Here is a 19,961-nt window from a genome sequence, read left to right on the forward strand (position 1 = left end):
ACATAAGTAATTTGTCATAAGTTTGCATGTGAACTCTGTTTTCAATCCTTCAAGATATTTAATGTATTTCTTTTAGATAATATAAATCTTGATACAGTATTCCTTTATATTTTTCGAATAATTAGCCTAATATATTCATGCTCTTTACATTTAGAGTATTAAACATTATCTAAAAATCTCAATTTTAATCTTGAATTATCTTATTGATATCACCCTTATCAAAAAATCATTCTCGTCGATCGCCACCTTAAATAGGTAATGGCTTACCATTAATATTCCTATACGTAATTTTTTTCATGATATTATTAGATACTAAGACTTCTTCAACTTGTTCATAGGTTACAATATATTTCTCATAGAATATCATCTCCACAAAATAATAATAATAATAGGAGTTAACGAGTGGTATTAATTTATGTTCTTTATCAATTTTCAAATAATAAAATAATCCGAGAGAGAGAGAGAGAGAGAGAGAGACAGAGACAGAGACAGAGAGGTTGGGTCCAAGAAAAGTATTTCGAAAAGCATACGAACAATAATTGAAGTGAGGGAGGGAGGGGGAATCTTCTAATTACAAATCGATCGGTGCGTACCTGTCGGCGTTCCGTTGGCTCGGTGCACCGTTGACAGGGAAAGGAGGCTGTCGTTCTGTAGCATAAGCTGGGGTCCACGTATCTGATGGCTTTTATGATCGACATAAAAAGCCCACCCGATCCGTGGGGCCTCTCTTCTCATGTCTCTCTGACACATGTTACGAGTTAGTTGTGTGACGGTTGTAATCAAGAAGAGGAATTACGACAGGAAAGAGAAAAGAGAAGAGCAAAGCCAATTTAGAGCTCATTAAAACAATTTTCTTCATACAGAAAAACAATTTAGAGCAGAACGCCAATGGAAACAGTAAACAAGAATTAAAAATACCGAGAAATTGCGAGGGAATAGTTTGTGTTAGATCGGATAACTAATGAGGTAACAGTGGCACGAGACTGCAATCTAAATTTGGATGTATCATATGAAAAAACCTGATAATAAAAAAATTACTGAAAGTGAAAAGTTCAAATTTTTAGCTTAGCACAATGTGACAAGAGAGAAGTCATCTGACTGTTATATCATAACAAAAAAATAATATTTTTTAAAAAATTATTAAGACTGAAAAGTTCATATGATTTCATTAAAGATGAAAATTTTTGACTTTGTACAATCATATGTTACACAAGAGAAGTAGTGAGGACATTGATGAAAAAAAGTACTGAAAGCGAAAATGTACCCTTTCAAGAATTAGAAATTTTGAGTCAACACATGTGATACCAGAGAAGTTATATAGACCAATGTTCTGAATACTATATCATACCAGTGTGTTAATCAGCTATCAATATGATATGTACTAAGCTGTCTCGAACATACAAACACATGATACATTAAGATGTACTAATGTACCATATGTATTGATCCTCTATCGGACCGATACATATCGCTCATGCGAAACAGTACAATACGATATCGGAGAAAAACACAGCCACTAAAAAAATAAAAGTTACCTGAAGCGAAAATATTCATAAGATTTTACACAGTAGTTCAAATATATAAAAATTATATTTTTCATTGCAGTATAGGATCCAAAGAAATGTATGAACATTGTTTTGCAGAACAATATCACAGCAAGAAATTTACCCAAAATATAAAAGTTTACTCGTTTTACATGAGTTAAAAATATATAATTTTTTTTCTTTCCATTACAATATGACATGAGAGAGACATTTATTCCAAAAGAAAATCTAAGTGTTAGAATTACCCAAAATATAAAAGTTTGCATCATTTTGCACCCTAATACAAAATTCCAAAATTTAGTCTTTCCATAATTTTATATATGATACAAGTTGCACAGACACTGTTTTGAAGAAAAATAGGATGGTGAAAGAACTTACACGGAATCAAGAAATGTCAAACTCTAGAATCTAATGAACATGGACAATCAATTCAACAAAATTGACTCATGGAAAAATGAACATCAAAGCTAAACAAAAAATTTATTTTTTTTCATTGATTCACTTTTAAACAAAAGTCATACTACTATGTTTTGGTGCCTAGAGCATGACAAGAAACAGAAGAAAAATAAAAGCTGCTTCACAGCTTTGGGTTGTCATAGCATAACATCATGGAAGTCCTCCGAAATGTCGAATGGATTTAGGTAAACTTCACCATTGTTGCAGTCAACATTTATATAACTTTTTAAGAAGCCAAATGCTTTCCGACAATAAACATTGAGACTCTCATAAACATAATTTCGTGACACAATCCATTGTTTAGTTTACAATTGTCCACACAAAACTGGTTAATTACCTAATATTTAGGTAAGCATGTCACTAAGGTTATACAAAAAATGAATTCTCCTCAAGCAAGACAGTAATATACAAGCCAAAAGTACCAAAACACACTACTAGGTGCCTCTAAGAGTCTAGACCAATAGAGAAATGCAGCTAGCATATCTTTAAATTTACAAAATTTTAGAAATTTCTTTGAAATTTACATCATTTCCTTGTTACTGAATTACAAGAACTCACCATGTCAAAGAGGAAGATGGAAGAAGCCACTAAGGTCATACAAAAATATCATTTCTCCCAAGAAAAAACATAAGAAGCCATAAGCACAAAAACACACTAGTAGGTGCCCCTAGACCAATACAAAATGCAGCTAGAATATCTTTAAATTTACAAAATTCTAGAAATAATTTGAAATTTACATCATTTCCTTGTAACTGAATTAGAAGAACTTATCATGTCAAGAAGAAAGATGGAAGAGGCTTGTCACATTAACTTGATGAAAGCCGTCACATTGTTGTGAAGGGGGTCACTTACGTGTTCAAAAAGGTTCTGTATCGGACCTTTACCTGTTACGGCTGCTTGAAGATAGAAGCCTATCCAAGCCACCATTGCCAAACGGCCATTTTTTATTTCTTTTACTTTGAGTTCTTCAAAAGCAACAGGGTCTGCAGAAAGTCCCAGAGGGTCGAAAAGCAAGCCTCCTGGATAATTTATGTCACCAGGCAGGTATAGACCCAATGGCTCCAGGGCCTCTATCCCACAATATCTAGCATACTCTGGTCCAACCTATTAATAATAATCATATAACAAATAATACATCTTGAAAGTATCTGAAACTTCACCATTGTGAACAATTCAGTTTTAGATGTGAACATTTGTAAATCTTACAACTGGGGCAGTATGGAGAAACACAATGCTAAAATTTCAGAACAATGTTTCAATTAGTTAATTCGCCAAATAACTAGACAATGTAGTTTACAACATATATTTTTATTCCAATCTATCTATCTACGTGAAAAAAATATAGTGGTGAGAGATATATTTCAAATAAAGTTGAGATCCTTACACTAAACAGTAATATTTGCAGAGAAAATGCCCTGATAATAAGCTAAATTATAATGCACTTAAAGCATGTTTCATCACCTACACATTGTTTAAAATCAATTCAGGGTAGCTAATAATCATAGTATAGAATCATGTGTTATACTTATGTATAGTATAGAATCATGTGTCATGTGCCAATACAATGATTCGTTTAAGGAAATAGCAACATCATGTTTAGAAACAGAATGTGTAAAATATAATAAAGTACTGAAGGGAACACATTACTCCACAAACAGTTTAATGTGGACATTAACAATTTTTTAGTACCATATATATCAGCACCCAATCCGTTAATCATTCATTGTACAATACTTAATACAGTATAGAGTCATGGGTTTTGTATAAACTTATGACCTTCAGTATTAGATACTTTAGTAAATCATTCTGTTCCCAAAGCATCATTTCATAAGTTTTATCATTGTCACTGGAGGGTCTAAAGTGCATTCTCAATTTAACTTTCTACAGTATGGTGTATCACATTGCTAATCTAATGAACACAAAATTCATCAAGCTAAGAGTTCTTAAAATAAGTAGAAAATTAGAAATTGCAAAACTTAAGTACAGAATGATTCCAAACACTAGCCTGAAATTTGGATTACAAAATGAATCATTTTTTGGATTGGTATAATAGTAGACATAAGATATAGTTGATAATTTGGGGTTTTAGATTTACAGTTTAGGCAATCGAGTATAGAGTTTGAATTTCAGGATTTACAATTTAAGGTACAAAAAGGTATGGCATGGCTCACAAGGTTTGTGATTTAAAATTTAGGGATTTGGACATAAGGTTTAGTCTATAATATAAGCTTTAGGACATACCGCAGAGGGTTCAGTATTCAAGTCTAGGGTATAAGTTCTGGAAAGATGCAGGCAGTGGGAGTGGGTGTTGCAACATTAACATTGGTGAGGATGGCAGCTCCACCACAGACGAAGAAGCTTTCTTCATTAACCAAGTTCCCATTCAAAAACTAGCTTATCTCAGCATAACAAAGCTCCTCACCAATGCACTATAAAGTTGAATTGTAAATAATAATTTTGCCAAGTTCATAATTTTAGCTCAAGTAAAATTCACATTGGAATTTATAAACACCATAATTTCTGTCAAGTTTACTCTAGGGCCTTTAATGAAAAAGTTGTGTGTATGCTTACTACCATTAGAAGAGCTTGACAGATTGCTATAATGATGACTCCTTGACCGCCAACTATATGAAGTCCAGGAATGCCAAGGTAGTCAAGAGTATCACCCTGGAAGTGAAAAATTGTGTTTAAGAAATACATTTTTGTGAGCTTGATGAAGTATGCTTGAATATTACATATAAAAAGGAGTTATCAACTAATACAAAAATTTGAAAGGAGTACCAATCTAAAAAAAAGCTTACAATCAATATACAGAACCTATGCAAACAAATGTTATTTTCGAAACTCAAACAAATGTTATTCAAGTATTCTATAAAAAATTATTATCTTTCGAAGATATATTAAAGATTCTATAAACCCAATCACATCGATAGGTCAAGAGATATCTTTTCAAAATTCATAATTTAGTGAGATAAAGAGAGAACTTAAGTGGAAGGTCAAAAAATACAACTCTCCTACCTAAAAGAGTTATTTTCTCAATGCTTCTTCCCTTCTCTATGAAATCAATTGTCACATATGGGACTAGAAAAATTGGTCTACATGCATTACAATATGAAGATAGCATTGAGAGAGCTATTGCATTAGGGATAGACAGGATGAAGTTTATGTTATTTTCTTGATGCATATGCCACAATGGATAACCAATATCATGGTCTAGCTTTAAGCAAGAAACAATCATGGAGAGCTCTGTGAAGCATTAGTTTCTTCAAGTTGACATAGTTGTCCCATGAAGAAGCTATGATAATTATTTAAATGAGTAGTCATCACAAAGCAAAGCTATCAATGTAGACATTCAAGGATCTCAACCAACTCAAACCTGCACAGAAAACTGATGGTGATGAGTGGTGTCCGTTATAAGATTTTAAAGTTTAGTTCAGGCTAAGGTCTTTGGTAGAGAAAAGACTAACCATCACTACTAGAGTAGCAAGAACAAAGAATAGGAAGCCCAGAAAAGGCAAGTTTAAAAAGCAAAATGAAATCTTCCAAACCATGTCTAAGAGTCTACTTATCCTTTGATGCTATTCATGCTTTGCGTCAAGGCAAATGATGATGGAGACACCACCAGTTACAGTAACATAATATGCTTTAGAGACAATAAGAGCAATCATAGAAATTGGCAACAAGTAACCAGGATGCAGCATCTGTTCACAGACAACAAATGAGAAAAGAATAGATAAGGAGTCAAGGGCTAATCACTACATAAAGGCAGTAACCTAAAATTAGAACTAGCCACCTATCACCAAACACAATCAGGGGTATCAGAGGAGAGACATAGACAATAGAAAATAGGCCTGTCACTTATGCTTCAACGCGGATCAGCTCCATGCGCTCATACTAATGTTGTAGCAGCACATGATTAGCACATAGCCATTGACAACACTCAAAACATGCCGATCACAAGCATCATGAATTTGAAGTCACACTTGCATAAACTATTATTCATGAGAGAGTGTGCTGCACAAATTCAACAAAGGATATGGTACAAAATCAAAAAAATAGAAAGATAGTTACTAAAACAATCAAAGCATGATAGCAGAACAATGAGTTCAGATTCTGAATATTACAAATTTACAACAACATATAACTTAAAAGATTTGAATGTAAAAGAAGATAGAATAAAGAAAACAGAAAGTGAGACCAATAAATAACATCTTTCATCTACAACAAACTTGCAGTGAAAAGCCACTTTAGCAAAATTTTTGGCTGTGTTCATCACCAAAACATCGTAGTCAAAAATCAATAGTACAATGATTTGCAGAATGCTCATAGAGAATACAACTAATGGTGAGGAATTAAGCACATGGATTTAAGGTAGGAAGTTAAACAGAAAGACGGAACAAGGTGAAGTAGAAAAAGTTATGGTGTTTAATATGGACAAGTTAGTTTACTGCAGTAGCAATGGAGAAACCCTTTCCACTTTCTGTTAGTTGCAACTATTCATTCAACAATGATGGTCAATACAAGGAAGACCAAGATATAGTATATAAAGAGATTGAAATTGCAAGGCATCCAGAACTCATGCAAAGTATTAACCAACAAATAAAAAGGGGCCAATGTTGCCAAATGGAGTCTTTAGTGCCATGGCAGACACTAAGCATAACCTAATTGCCATATCCTGCTATTGTAGTACATGGTCAGGCTACTATAAACCAAGATGACCATGACATTGTGATGATACTTGAGAATCCCATTTCTAGAACAGTGTCAAATCATGATATAACAAACTTGCATCCACTTTCAAAATCCTAGCGTTCAGAAAGTAGATATCAAGTGCTGCAGAAAACAAAGATGTGTGCCTGGGACTGTAGTTATTTTCATGGTCTCAAGTAGACTCAATAAGTATCTTCTATACATCTGTGCTAGTCCTTAAGCATATGTATTAAAATCCACATACACCATAATTCTATGCAAAATGCAACATGTACCCACGGATAACTATGGTTCACAGTACCACCAATCCTCTATAATACATAAATGTCATATTGATAACAGACAATGAATAATATTCGTGTTATCATCATACTGTAGTGACAACAATGATCACATTAAATTTGTGATGTTCTCGCACCTGCAGACATATGCAGAGATTTTGCATTGCAGTGTTGTATGTTTTTTTTATACATTCACAATGTCAATTTTTCAATGAAAGCTTTATCAAGCATAATGCCTAGTGTTCAGTAAATGCTTGTTTGAACTCTTTGATCATCTATGTTTTGGGGTTTAGTAATGGCTAGTATGAGATTTTAGTATGCTATGCAAAACAACACAAATCATGGGCCAAGTTTTGCACAGAGACCACATACACCAGATTATCAACAGCAAGTATATTAATCTTTAACTGAGATCACTTGCTTAAATTTATGAGCTGCACTAAACCACTCACCTGAAGCTTTGCGTACCCAACTTTCCACCACACAGGTTCAACAAAATGAACAAAACCAAGTTCTTCTAACAACTCAGGAACTATTACACCAATAGATGCCAACATCGCCCAACGAGCATGCAAAATTTCGAAGCTGCATGGTACATATATTAAAGTTAAGAAACATTTAACCTCAAGAAAGGCATCATTTACCAACAATCATAGAAAATAATCATGCAACCATGCGATCACATGAGTGTTTAGCGTTTATATTCTAAACACTAATAAAAACTGTCATATCAATATGACTTCTCATGTTGAAACTTGAAAGTATTTCTTTTTCCTTACCATATATACAGATTGACCATAGCTCTCAAAATGAATTTTAAAATCCCAATTAAAAAGGATTGTATCCTAAAATTTTCATCTTTAATCATCATATAATGCATGGTGTCTCTTCAATTACCTGAGAAAATAAAAATGACTCGTTATTTCCATCTCATTTGCCTCTCAATATTCATGCTATAACTGCAACCAACAAAAGCTCATTTCCTTTGATCATGACCATTAAGGTTGTGTTTGAGAATACATTTGAAATGTGCATTGACAGCCCAATGCACATTTCAAATGTGAATTGGTGCTTGGTAAACTTTTTTATAATCATATCTGACCTAGATGCTGCATTAAAAATGCCCAAATATTGATGTTACCTTAGGATAGTATTAGCATATCAGCATTTGTGAAAAGCCATATAATTTTTCAAATTCCCAAAGTACCCTATGACATTATCCAAAGTCATAAGATTACCCCAAAAAATCATAACCCTCATTTCCTCATCCATTCTCTCAATTTATGTCATCGCCTCTTTTCTCATAAGTCTAAAATTTTATTTATTTATTTTTAAATTTTATTTTGCATTCATTTATATGGTTAAATTTTTTTATTTATTATATATCTAGGCCATACAAAATTTTGTAAGATTATATACATTCATTTATTATTTTATTTATTTATTTATTTAAATGAAAATATATGTATTTACCTTTCAATAAATATTAAAAATATTAGAAGGATATATTTATCACATAATATTCAATGGACTTTTGAAAAACAATCTTACCAAACAACATTTATGTCAATGCAGATTTAAAATACAGTTTTCATCTACTGCTTATCAAACACTTAAAGTATTCCACAACTGTACATTCACTCAAACTCCATTCTCCAAAATCCAAATGCACATTAAGAATACAAATGTATACCAAATGCAACGTAAATATGGTGTCTCTTTATTTATCATCTATACATGATAAATAATTTGTGATTTATTTCCACTCACATTTGGCTCTTAGTATTTTGTTATACGACTCATAACTATGGTCAAATTTTAGTTATACCAAAGATTATATACAACTAAAGTTCTTTGTCTTCAATCATGATTATCAAGAATGATATGTCTTCAATTCCCACCTAGTTAATGCAAATAGTTGCAACTAATTTCCATTTAGATTTGAATCTTAGCAGTCTGTTCTACAACTCTAACTAAAGTGGTATTTTAGTTGTACCAAATACTATACTTTTTAATCATAACTACTAAGCAAGATTTCTATGAGTAACTATGACTCACTTTTATACACATCCAGCTGTCAATTAACTTTTGGTAACTCCAGCTCTTTTAAAGAATTATATAAACCATCAAATACTACCATCATTATTTGAATTCTTTTTCAATTCTATAAGAATGGTTAGAATTAAATCAGAACCATATAAATTCCTACAAACTGGCCTCTTCACTTCTACAGCTTCAAATCTTGCCAACGTAATTAAAACTTTTCAAACAAGATGTTTAATACATTGTAATTTCATCAACAATTACTAGAATAACTACAAGGCCATCTCGTCACATTTCCATAATTCATGAGAAGTCAACAAAAAAAGTGCAACGTCACTTCTCAATCACAAAGATATTTTATTTCACCAAATCATGTCAATTGTTATAATGCCTCTTCATTCCCAAAAAAAAAAGTAATATATAAGTCTAATATATCTTCATGTCCTTAGAGTATCAACTTTCTACAATGTGAAGAGAATATCTTTATTTCTATTAATATTTGGCAGTTACTATACCATTTTATTACTTGAACTCTTTCAACATAATATCTTTTCTACCAATAGGTTGCATCAAGCAAAATTCATGACTATTCGGGTAAAATCTATGATGTCAAATCATAACTGTACATTCAGCTGAGTCAAATTGCTTGGATTTTGCGAGTTATTTCAATTGCTTTGGATTTTGCATAATAAATTTCAATTCACAAACTTCATTTTCTTTTTTATTTCTCAAGTCATCTTCTTAATTCATTCTCCCTAATATCTAGAATTCCTGTTCTAATTATCTTTCATCAATGCTTGAGATTTTTCAAGTCTACATGTCCCATGTTACAAGCTTCCAGGGCCAATATTTTCTCTCGGTTCCTTCTATCCATCATATCATGCCACTCAAAAGAAAAGGCAAAATCAAATGGGCAAACTCCCTTTTCCTTTACTTCTATCCTTTTACTAAAATCTCAGCATGTCCTATTCATGTACTCGCCTTTCATATTTTTTTCTTTATTTTAAATTAGCTCCATCATATTATATGTTCTTGATAATTGATTTCACTCAAGCTAATTAGATTTTCCTTTCTTTCATGAATTATATATCAAAGAATAAGTTCAATCACATCCATATTCTTTTACTATAGAGCCTTTAATCAAAGATTTAGACCTCCAATTTCATTCCTGATTCAACACGTTCATGTGCCAATTGTGCATATAGCAAATCTCATGATGACACCATGTCATGGTTGCCGACCACATTAGATCCATCTCCAGCCATTTGTCTAATTCACTTCTTCCTGTGATAAATACCCTTCTGTTTCAACTTTATATTCTACCTTTTGGAAAATGGATCATTGAGCTTTTGCTCATGCACCAGATACATACACAAGTTTCCATTTAGTTAATGTTTAATTAACTAAACAAAACTGTCAAAGTGCAATATTTAGTAACTAGATCATGCAAACACATTCTTCTGAAATGCATCTTGTAGAACTAATTTATCTTCTATTACAGGATTTAGGACTCAAAACCTTGAAATGAGCTCTCGCTTTTAGAAAAAGAGAAGTGGTGAAGACAGGATTCAATCCCAAGACCTTGCTATCTAGGTCAAATTCTTTACCAGCTGAGTTACCAGACATCCTCATGATCTTCATGTCTATATCCTCACTCTAGCCTTACATAAATATTATCATATAAAGGGTCACAATTCAAGTTTTGAAGGAATCCATCTAAATTACAACTTCCACAGGGACATTAATGAAAATTACACTTACAGATGTTGATAACCAGTCTGAAATTATAAATTAAGCTGAATATTTAAGTGTGAAATCATATGTATTTATGGTATAAGACTATTCAAGAAAAATAAACAAATCATAAATCAATAAGAAAACAAAGATCACAGAGTTAACAGAGAAATGTGCTATGTAATAATCACCAGGAATAATAAAAGATCTTGTTCTCTTTCATATGAGAGATAAATAAGAAATTATCTTTGTGCCACCAGGTGAGCTATGAAGAAAGGCAATGGTCTTTTGATGAGTGATACATAGTTCACCTACTTAAAGTACTTCTGCAAAGCCACAGGATCCTTGCCCAGACCTGCAACGTCAAAGCCATAATCACCAGGAAGCTCTCCTGTAAGGTAAGATGGGTACTTGTATGGAATAGGACCAAGCCAGCAAGGACGTTCACGCCCATACCAAGAACTGAAAAAATAGTTGAAATCTTTAATTAGGGGATGGCATTCTTATATCCTGGTGTAAAAGCTTGATAAAGCTGTGAATGCTTAACTGTAAATTTTAATGAGTTTCTTCCTATAATTACAAAGCCAACTGAAAGAAAAAACTGGATAATATTGGACCAGGATAGTTTACCATAATTCAATAGATATAAACAGACAAACAATAGGAAACCATGCACACCCAAAGTATATCCTGCTATGCTCCAATTTACTTTGTACAACTTTTAAGATTTTTGCTGTATAAATAATATAGGCTCCATATTCAAGGATTATCAAGTCCACGCAACACCATAAAGATAATATAAAAGGTTGGCACTTTAATTGCATTAGTTGTACAAGCTCCAAATAAGAAGCTTGAAGACAAATCAAGATATGGCATTTGGAGCAACATCCAGATGAATTTCTCAATTACAAATGTACCTCGTTTGCTATAGCCTCAACCATGAGGGGGAGGTATTGGAGATTATAGCATCCAAGAAGGGCACAGAAATAAATTGAATAGAGTTTTTCGTTTGGAAAAATTAATACAAATAATTCTACTCACATGATTTTTCATGTAAAAAAAAAAAGACCACAGAGAATGGCAAAACTTTGATACCACTTTCCTTATCCCCAAAGAAGAGAATGGCAAAACTGGTTTGAAGATCTTAGATGTGCAATCAGCGGTGAGCTCTTTTTTATTGCTGTGTACAAATCCGTCGCCACCAACACATTGTAACCAATCAAGAAATGGTCAAATACCTCGCTTCTCTGGCCTTTTGAGCGAGGACTTTAAACCTCAATGACTTCTCCACGGCGTCCCTCTTGGTTTCACTGAGTTGCCGACGGAGCTTTTCTCCCAGGGAGCTATTGGCGACGGCCTTCACCGCGGTGAAAGGGATCGCAGAGAAGATGAGGACCCCTGCAAGCTGAAACCACTGGAGATGAGAAATTGTCTTGTTGTAATTCGAAAGACAAGAGATCGTAGCGCGACGCGACCACCGCGAGGGTTAGGGATCCCCTCGATCGGTGGGAAGAGTGCAGCAGAACAGAGAGAGAAAGAGAGGAGAGAAGTAAAACCTCTTGCCACGACGCTTGCACGACGGAAACAGATTTCCTCCTCCGGCTATTAAGCCTCGAGGGAAGCGGGTAGCGAGGAACGCGGGGAGCGAGAGAAGAGACAGGGCGTGGTAAGAGCATGGCCATAGCAGCAGAATTGTTATCGGGAGACGGTGGTGGAAGTTCTGTGAATACAGTGAAACGGAAGAATGGTTGGGTGGGAACGGGGTGGGTTGGCTCTGTGACGGGCTAGTAAGAACTATACCCGATCCGACCCACTAGTAAATGAAGATTTCTAAGGAATTGCTATCATAATGTCATGTCGTATGTCAAATGTACCGTGTATTGAGCTACCCTTATCGTTCCAATGAAACATTTATACTTAAAAGCAAAACATTCCTTATACTCTAAAAGATTATATTTAAATCTTTATATAAAATATTTATACTTCAAAAAATACATGATATTTAGACTTTATCTTATTTTACTTTATCATAAATTATACATGATATTTTTATTAATAAAATCAATAATATATAAAAATAATAATATTTAATATTTTACTTTCATAAATATAAGAATCTTAATGTAACCTTTGAAAGTATAAGAAATGTAATGTTAAAATAACTAATTACAATAGATAATCTATAATTAATCCATCATCCTTATAAAATATCAAAATTAAATATGATTAAAAATAAACTAAGTTTCGGCAAATCAATTATGAAACACCATAGGATTTAGTTATCAACCCTCCAGACTGAAGCTGTAATGTAAAACCCAATAATTTATCTAACATTTTTGCCAGGAGTACAAGCAGTAACAATTAGACAAGTTAATCTTTACAACACCTTTATGTCAGATACATTCATGGCATTGCCAGCCATCCTTGCAGCCAATCTCACAGCCACTAATACATATGCTTAGCCCAGGTCTTTCAATACCAAGTTCTATGAATCTATATTTGCCGTCCGCCAATAACTTGGTGCTTCCAACACCAAGCCATCGGAGACCACAAAAAAAAGGACCCCTCAGCAACCTGAATGAATCAGCGGACAACCCACAACAGTTATACAAGTCAAGTTTTCTGAGTGATCTTTTTCCTTCAGATCTTTCGGGTGAACCCAAAGCAGAGATAGATGTGTCGGTGACAGCAAAACAGTTTCTGATACATAGGTTGATGATTTGCCTGCAAACTTTTGCAACTGCAACCACAGCTGTGTCTGATACTCCAGGAAGGTAACCCAAATCAAGTGTTAACAACGTGTTACCAAGAACACCATCACCACGCAGCATCATAACTATGCCCCTATCAGTGATCCTTTTGCAACCCCTAAGACACAAAGACACAATTGGGGAACTCCCACCACCAAGAGCTGACAAGCCACTATCAGTAATGTCAGCTCCACAAAGATCCAATGTAGTCAGCTTAGACAGTCTAGATATTGAGTTCAGCCCAATATCTGCAATGCTTTTGCAGCCAGAGAAGTCCAACACTTGTAAATTTCTGCATACAGAAAGAGACTCTGCAGTTTCACCAGTAATAAGATTGCACGAAATCAATCTCACCTCAACAAGGGAGTTTGGAGCATCAGCGAGATCATGAAATGCCAAATCCGACAAGAAAAAAGCATTCACAATTTGAAGTCTCTTCAGATTCTTGCAAGAATGAAGAATAGAAACATAGCCAGCATCAGTAACTTTAGAGAACCCACCAAGTCTTACTGATTCAAGTCTTTTACATCCTTCAGCAAGCACAAGAATACCAATATCATTTACCCTTTTGAAAGTGGTCAGTGAACTCCTATTACGCGAAAGAGATAGACCAATCAAATTCCTAAAAGTGCCAAGTGACTGAAGTCCACCGTTGGTTAGGTCATTCATCAAAGAAGGCTCCTCTGGTGGATTGTCTTCAAGGCATAGCTCAACCAATTGGTGAAGATTATTCGTGATGTTGAAGATAAGTTCATCTGTTATATTATTTAAAACAAGAGATAATGACTGCAGCCAATGAAACATGGGCTCGAAAGAGGATATGCCAACACCAGCTAAGGATGAATGTGATCCTCCATCAACTCCAATGTTCTGGATAAGCACCTTTGCTTGCCAATCCGATATAGGCTGCAACAGCAATGCTTTGACATTTTTGGGGAGGGTCAGTTGGATGGAAGAAATATTACCGGAATGAGAATAGTCAGCATGGAATTTTATACTCACAGACTGCAGAACAGCAGATGCAAATTCAGTAGATCAAAGTTAAGACAACTCTTCTGGTTACAGAAGTAGTATATTGATTATTCAACAAGTAGAAATTATGAATCTTTAGTCAAATATTCACCTCCAAGTACAAGCACCTATCAAGCATCTGTCCTATGGCCTTATGGCAGGAACCAGCTGATTCATGTTCATTGGCTTGTCTCATTTCAACTGTGAACATCCTGACATGAAAAAAATGTGGGTGTAAGAGAGAGAGAGAGAGAGAGAGAGAGTTGTAGGATATAAGCTATTGCTTCACGTTATGTGAAATGACGACATGTATAGCACACGAACATAATGAAAGGGAATGATGACTAAAAGAATAAATAGCGCACAAACTTTCTCAATCTACAAGATAATATAGTGGTATAATATATGTGATGACCGATGAGCCTTGAAGTTACCTTGCCTACAATAGCATCTATCATAATTACCAATTCTCCAATGGCCAATTTTCAAAACTAAAGACTAAGATTTCAAAACTTTGTGGTGTAAGTGTATTTACAGTGTCATACATAACTAATGAGTGAAGTTACTAGGAGAGGACAATATATGCATGCTATTCCTTGATTTTTATGTTGCAGAACCATGATCTGTAATCTTATGTTTTATGACTAACACATGTCTCGTGTTTTAAGAAAAAAAATCCTAAAGAGCAGTCTAATGCATGAGGATCTTATCAATATGGAAATTGGGAAGGATCAGTCTGTGCAGCCTTAACTTTGTACCCCAGAGAAATTATTTTCTCTGTTTGAACAAGATCTTTATGATTGAAATTGTGTACTAATTCTAGAATTTTTAGTTACTATATGCTTTGATTTTTTTGTTGTATGATTGATAAAAGGTTGCAAAAATATCATAAAGTTCGAAGTGGGTACAAAATATATCTAAGAGGTGATAGGATCAGGTATTGATTGATACTGATCCAGATCGCTGCCTAGATCAGAATTAAGTTGATATTGGTATTAGACAAATGATCCAAACTTGCACAATAAAATGAGTTGAAAAAAAGTATTCAAGAGAATTTTCATGTTACAGCATTACCCAAAAGTCACATTTTAAGACATTATCACAACACAGGGAGCCCACAAAATACTTAACACTGTTATCCAACTAGATGAAGTTAGGAAAAATGTTGATGGAAAGTCACCGCAAAAATAGTCCCTATAAATTCATTAATATATTGGCACCCTCTAGAAAGCTTCTAAACGGTACACATAAAAAGTAAATCCAACGAACAAGCATGCCACAGCTATTGACAACATTAAAAGCATCATTAAAATTGCCAAGGAAGTCAACACTCGCTGCAACATAGAGAAAAGACCATTGTTCATAGTACATTGGGCAAGAATGGAGTGTGAAGATTTGCGGACATCACGATCAGATTCTCAAGCATTAGTGTGGTACAGGTATTTTTGAGTCATATTTTTGCTACACCTAAAATATTAGTTTAGTGATGATATACTTAATTTATCTTATCTTAGGTTAAGGACTCAATCTCATGCAACAGATTTCACACCTAAACAGTTGGAATAGTGATGACCTAATTCACTTATCTTAGGTTGGATCATCCTGCAAATTAGACACCTAAATAATTAGTATGGTGGTGGCATGCCGAGTCACTTACCTTTTTTATTCTTCATCCTATGAATTTTAACACCTAAATAATTAGTCTAGTGATGGTTGAGGGTCTGGATCATCGTCATACAATTTTAAACACCTATACCATTGTATGGTAGTGGAATACCTTGCTTATCTTAAGTTGATGCTTTGAATTTTTATTATATCAATTACATCTAAGAAATTAATCCGGTACTAATATACTTAAAAATTCATCCAGTAAGTTTTTACATCAAGACAAGTAGTTTGATGGTGGCATATCCAATCCACTTACATCAAGACAAATAGTAGAGCGTTTGAACCTTCATTTAATAAGTTTTAACATCTAAAACATTAATTTGATGGTGGGTTATCTGACTCATTTAGACAAGGTTTGTAATCTCTTATATAAATTTTATAAATAAACAAATAGTCTGATGGTGGTGTATTCAATAGACTTACCTTAGGATAAAAGTTTGAAACTTCATCTTACAAATTTTTTAAAATGTTAGCCAGTTTAGTTGGTAAAGACTAAGATCAAAAATTCACCTTCGTCACTTACCGTTTGCACGAAAAGAAAAAAAAAAAAACAACTACCACCTTGACACTAACTGACTAAAGTAATAAGAGGCTATCCGCTAGGATAGACTCTTATCAGGTATTCTCATATTCGATTAGAATTGGCCTCCTAAAAAAATTAGATAAAACAAAAAAGATATAGCTTTTAAGCTATCACTAAAATAAAGACAAAATAAATAATGAGTTTACAAGCATAACCTCTTGCACTTGCAAGAATTCCTATTTATAGTTGTGGAAGAAGACTTATACTTGTCACCCTACAACATCCTACCCAAAGAGACAAAAGACTCTAAAAATATGACTCATAATAGGAAAATAATTTCCATAATTAAAGAAAGCCTTGATACACATTGTCATTGTTAATGCAAGTCTAAGGAGGATCGATGCCCACACCTATATCGGTAAGTAAAGAAGGAGCCAATTTTTGCGATTGAACCCTAGTAACTTATGTTGCAAAGGAGCAACCTCAATATACCACTAAAACTCATCCTTAATCAATCCAAAATAACTAAAAGTAAAAAATTGTATCCTAGTGTCCTCCCATCACCTTTCCTAACTCGATTAAGAGTGGGTTGGAAAGCATCTTTTCTACACCTATTCCAACTAAAAATTGACCAAGTTTGCAACAGTCCAGGTAAGCTGCTACTTCCACCTCTTGTAGCCTATAATAGTCTTCCAAGGGTTTAGCCATGACAATTACATCCAAAACTGTTGTGAGACTCAACCCTAGTGAGCTTTCTTGCTCAAATATGTTGAAATGCCATGAATATTGGATCACTATCATAAGTGTTGACAACAACCACGGACAATTTGGTTTCACGAACTTATTGTCTCAGCACTAATGGCTCAGTTGACAATGAACTTGAATCCAAATTGATTATATATTTGACATAGGTTTTTCCTGGTTTTAAAAACTTTGCAACATAGAGATAGAGGATTCTAATATCAGTGATTTGTGGTAATATTTTTTCCTTATGAGGATAAAAACTCATCACAATTAAAATTTAGTTATTTTTTATTATGAATGATAAATAACAGAATTATTAATTAAGTAGTTCAGCTGAACAAGTAAAATCAACAATCCATCAGAACATTCAACCAAATTTGTGTAAACTTAGATTTATACCTTATTTTGGGACATTTCTCTGCTATAGCAGTAAAAACAAAAGAAGAAAACATGAAGCACCTCAACAGAACAAGTTCTTGGATACTTTCTTTGGCGAAGACTTCGACTGAATAATCATCAAGCCGTCTACAATCAAGAATAAGAGTTTTGAGGACTTTATTATTGCTGAGGATTCTATTAAGAACCCAGGTGGTGGGAGACAAATCCTATAATGAGGACCAACAAAAGTTATACATCATGCTTCAGAATTAATTTTAAGCTTAAAACCATGCGAAAAAGAGAAATCAAAAGCTGAACCTAAATAAATACCGACAGAAGTAATACATTATACTTGAGCATTAAAATTCAGCTTAACACCATGAAAGAAGAGAAATAGAACAGCTGAACATAGATAAATGTCAGATAGGAGAAAAAGAAAGAAGATAAAAAAGGGAAGAAGATAAAGCAGTGGGTAAGATCAAGATTCTACATTTACCACTCTAAAAGTTCAAGAATATGTGCTTTAAATAACATTAAGTAAAAAATAAGAAATCAGAGGAGTCAACGAATGAATGATACATCTATGTTGCTGCTGAAAAGAACAAGTATGTAAAGACTAAATATCCCATTACATTCCAACTCTCCAACTAAATACCAACATTTTTGTGATCCAACAGTTAATTTGAATGAAGTTAAAAATATGTTTCAGTTACTAACATGATTAACAAGGAACTAATAGCTTCTTTTTAGAGAAAACTAAATGGATTGAATTCAACCCCAGAAAATTAATCAATTAGAGAGTGGTATAAAATTCATCGAGTTTGTGAGATTCTGGTTTATTTGGAAACATAGAAATAATCATATATTCAGAAATAAATCAAAGCAGATGAATATTGATCTTGAGACTACCTCAAGAAGAAACTAACTTTTGCTGGAAGCTATAGCAACAATCTTTGAACTTCTTCTTCATCTTTTTTGTTTCTCTGTTTTTATTTGTTTCCTTCTTTTCTTTCGTTTCTTTATTTTTTTCTTCTATTTTGGTATTCATTTCATCTCTTAAAGTGAAACTTTTACTTTGACATGATTGTTATAATGAACAAAGAATGCGGATAACACAGGGCATTCGCTAAAAAAAAAGGTAAAATAAGCTAATAAAGATTACACGACCTAATCAACCCCTATTACGAATTTCCACGCTATACATTAATAAGATACACAGAGAAGAGGAAAGAAGCCAAATGATCTTTAACACAAACGCTATCCATGTTTTAATTCCTTTCTCTCGAGGGGAAAATTACTTGTAATGTCTCTAGCAGGAAAATGGAGGAAACCATAAAACAGTGTTTATTAAGAAAGAAGAAAAGCGTCAATCTGTGACACCAATCCGGGTATTATCGTTTAGAACGTAAATGTTTTTCCATAAACTTTATAAAACCTCCTACACAAATAAAAATCTAGAGATTGAGCGCCAAGAGCCCCCAGCTATAAACCACATATACATATTCGTGCATAAGCAGGGACATCTTACTAAGAAGAAAATTATTTATCCCAAAAAAAAAAGATAACTTGCTTCATTAGTAACATTTCTCGACGAGAGAAATAAAAACACAACAAGATTTCAACTTTAGCAGGGTTTCATGAAATATAAGTGGAGAAAATGAGGATATCCTGCTAGAGAAGAGGGATTCGAGAACTAACGGAGAGATCGAGGGTAGAGATAGACGAGAACGACTGAGAGACCGAGCAGCGGAGAGCTTTGCAGACGGGAGCCAAGGAACAGAGAGACTCCAAGTCGAGCCTCCCCATGATCTCCAGGACTAGTCCTTGGGGGAGCGTCTCCATCAGCTTCCCACCGCCGGCAGCGCTTCGAACGATCATCTTCCCCATTGCCGAAACAGGGTGGAATGATTATTAGGTCGGAATCGATTTCTCCAGCTTCCACGTCTCCCCCCACACCACAGCCAAAACCCCCATTCTAAACTCCAATTCCAAACACCTTTTCCAAGAGAGCAAAATAGTAACACCAATGGAGTCTCCTATTTTCGGGTTTATTTTTCCTGACAAGTTCATCTTTTTTTTTTTTTAGTTTTTCTCGAAAATACCTCCATGTTTTTAGTTA

The 19,961-nt window shown here is 34.0% G+C and overlaps 2 protein-coding genes across 4 annotated transcripts; both read right to left on the reverse strand.

Annotated features, from left to right (window-relative positions):
- Window positions 1-2,588: 2,588 nt before the first annotated feature.
- LOC103999197 (chlorophyll a-b binding protein 7, chloroplastic) lies at window positions 2,589-12,508 on the reverse strand. The gene is made up of 6 exons (XM_009420866.3): window positions 12,325-12,508; window positions 12,007-12,173; window positions 11,084-11,230; window positions 7,444-7,576; window positions 4,575-4,667; window positions 2,589-3,104 (listed from the first exon to the last, which is right to left on the reverse strand). The coding sequence occupies exons 1-6, from the start codon at window positions 12,448-12,450 to the stop codon at window positions 2,802-2,804; spliced, it is 969 nt and encodes a 322-aa protein (XP_009419141.2). The 5' UTR covers window positions 12,451-12,508; the 3' UTR covers window positions 2,589-2,801.
- Window positions 12,509-13,064: 556 nt separating this feature from the next.
- Window positions 13,065-19,844, reverse strand: LOC103999198 (F-box protein At-B). 3 transcript variants are annotated; one of them, XM_009420869.3, is made up of 4 exons: window positions 19,541-19,844; window positions 17,924-18,069; window positions 14,642-14,741; window positions 13,065-14,523 (listed from the first exon to the last, which is right to left on the reverse strand). In XM_009420869.3, the coding sequence occupies exons 1-4, from the start codon at window positions 19,727-19,729 to the stop codon at window positions 13,162-13,164; spliced, it is 1,797 nt and encodes a 598-aa protein (XP_009419144.2). In that variant the 5' UTR covers window positions 19,730-19,844; the 3' UTR covers window positions 13,065-13,161. The 3 variants fall into 3 exon arrangements, with proteins under 3 accessions (XP_009419144.2, XP_009419143.2, XP_064940274.1); XM_009420868.3 differs by having other exon boundaries at window positions 17,864-18,069; XM_065084202.1 differs by having other exon boundaries at window positions 17,864-17,989; window positions 19,541-19,681.
- Window positions 19,845-19,961: the final 117 nt, after the last annotated feature.

This window comes from Musa acuminata, chromosome BXJ1-9 (genome assembly GCF_036884655.1).
Source record: "Musa acuminata AAA Group cultivar baxijiao chromosome BXJ1-9, Cavendish_Baxijiao_AAA, whole genome shotgun sequence".
NCBI classification, from domain to species: domain Eukaryota; kingdom Viridiplantae; phylum Streptophyta; class Magnoliopsida; order Zingiberales; family Musaceae; genus Musa; species Musa acuminata.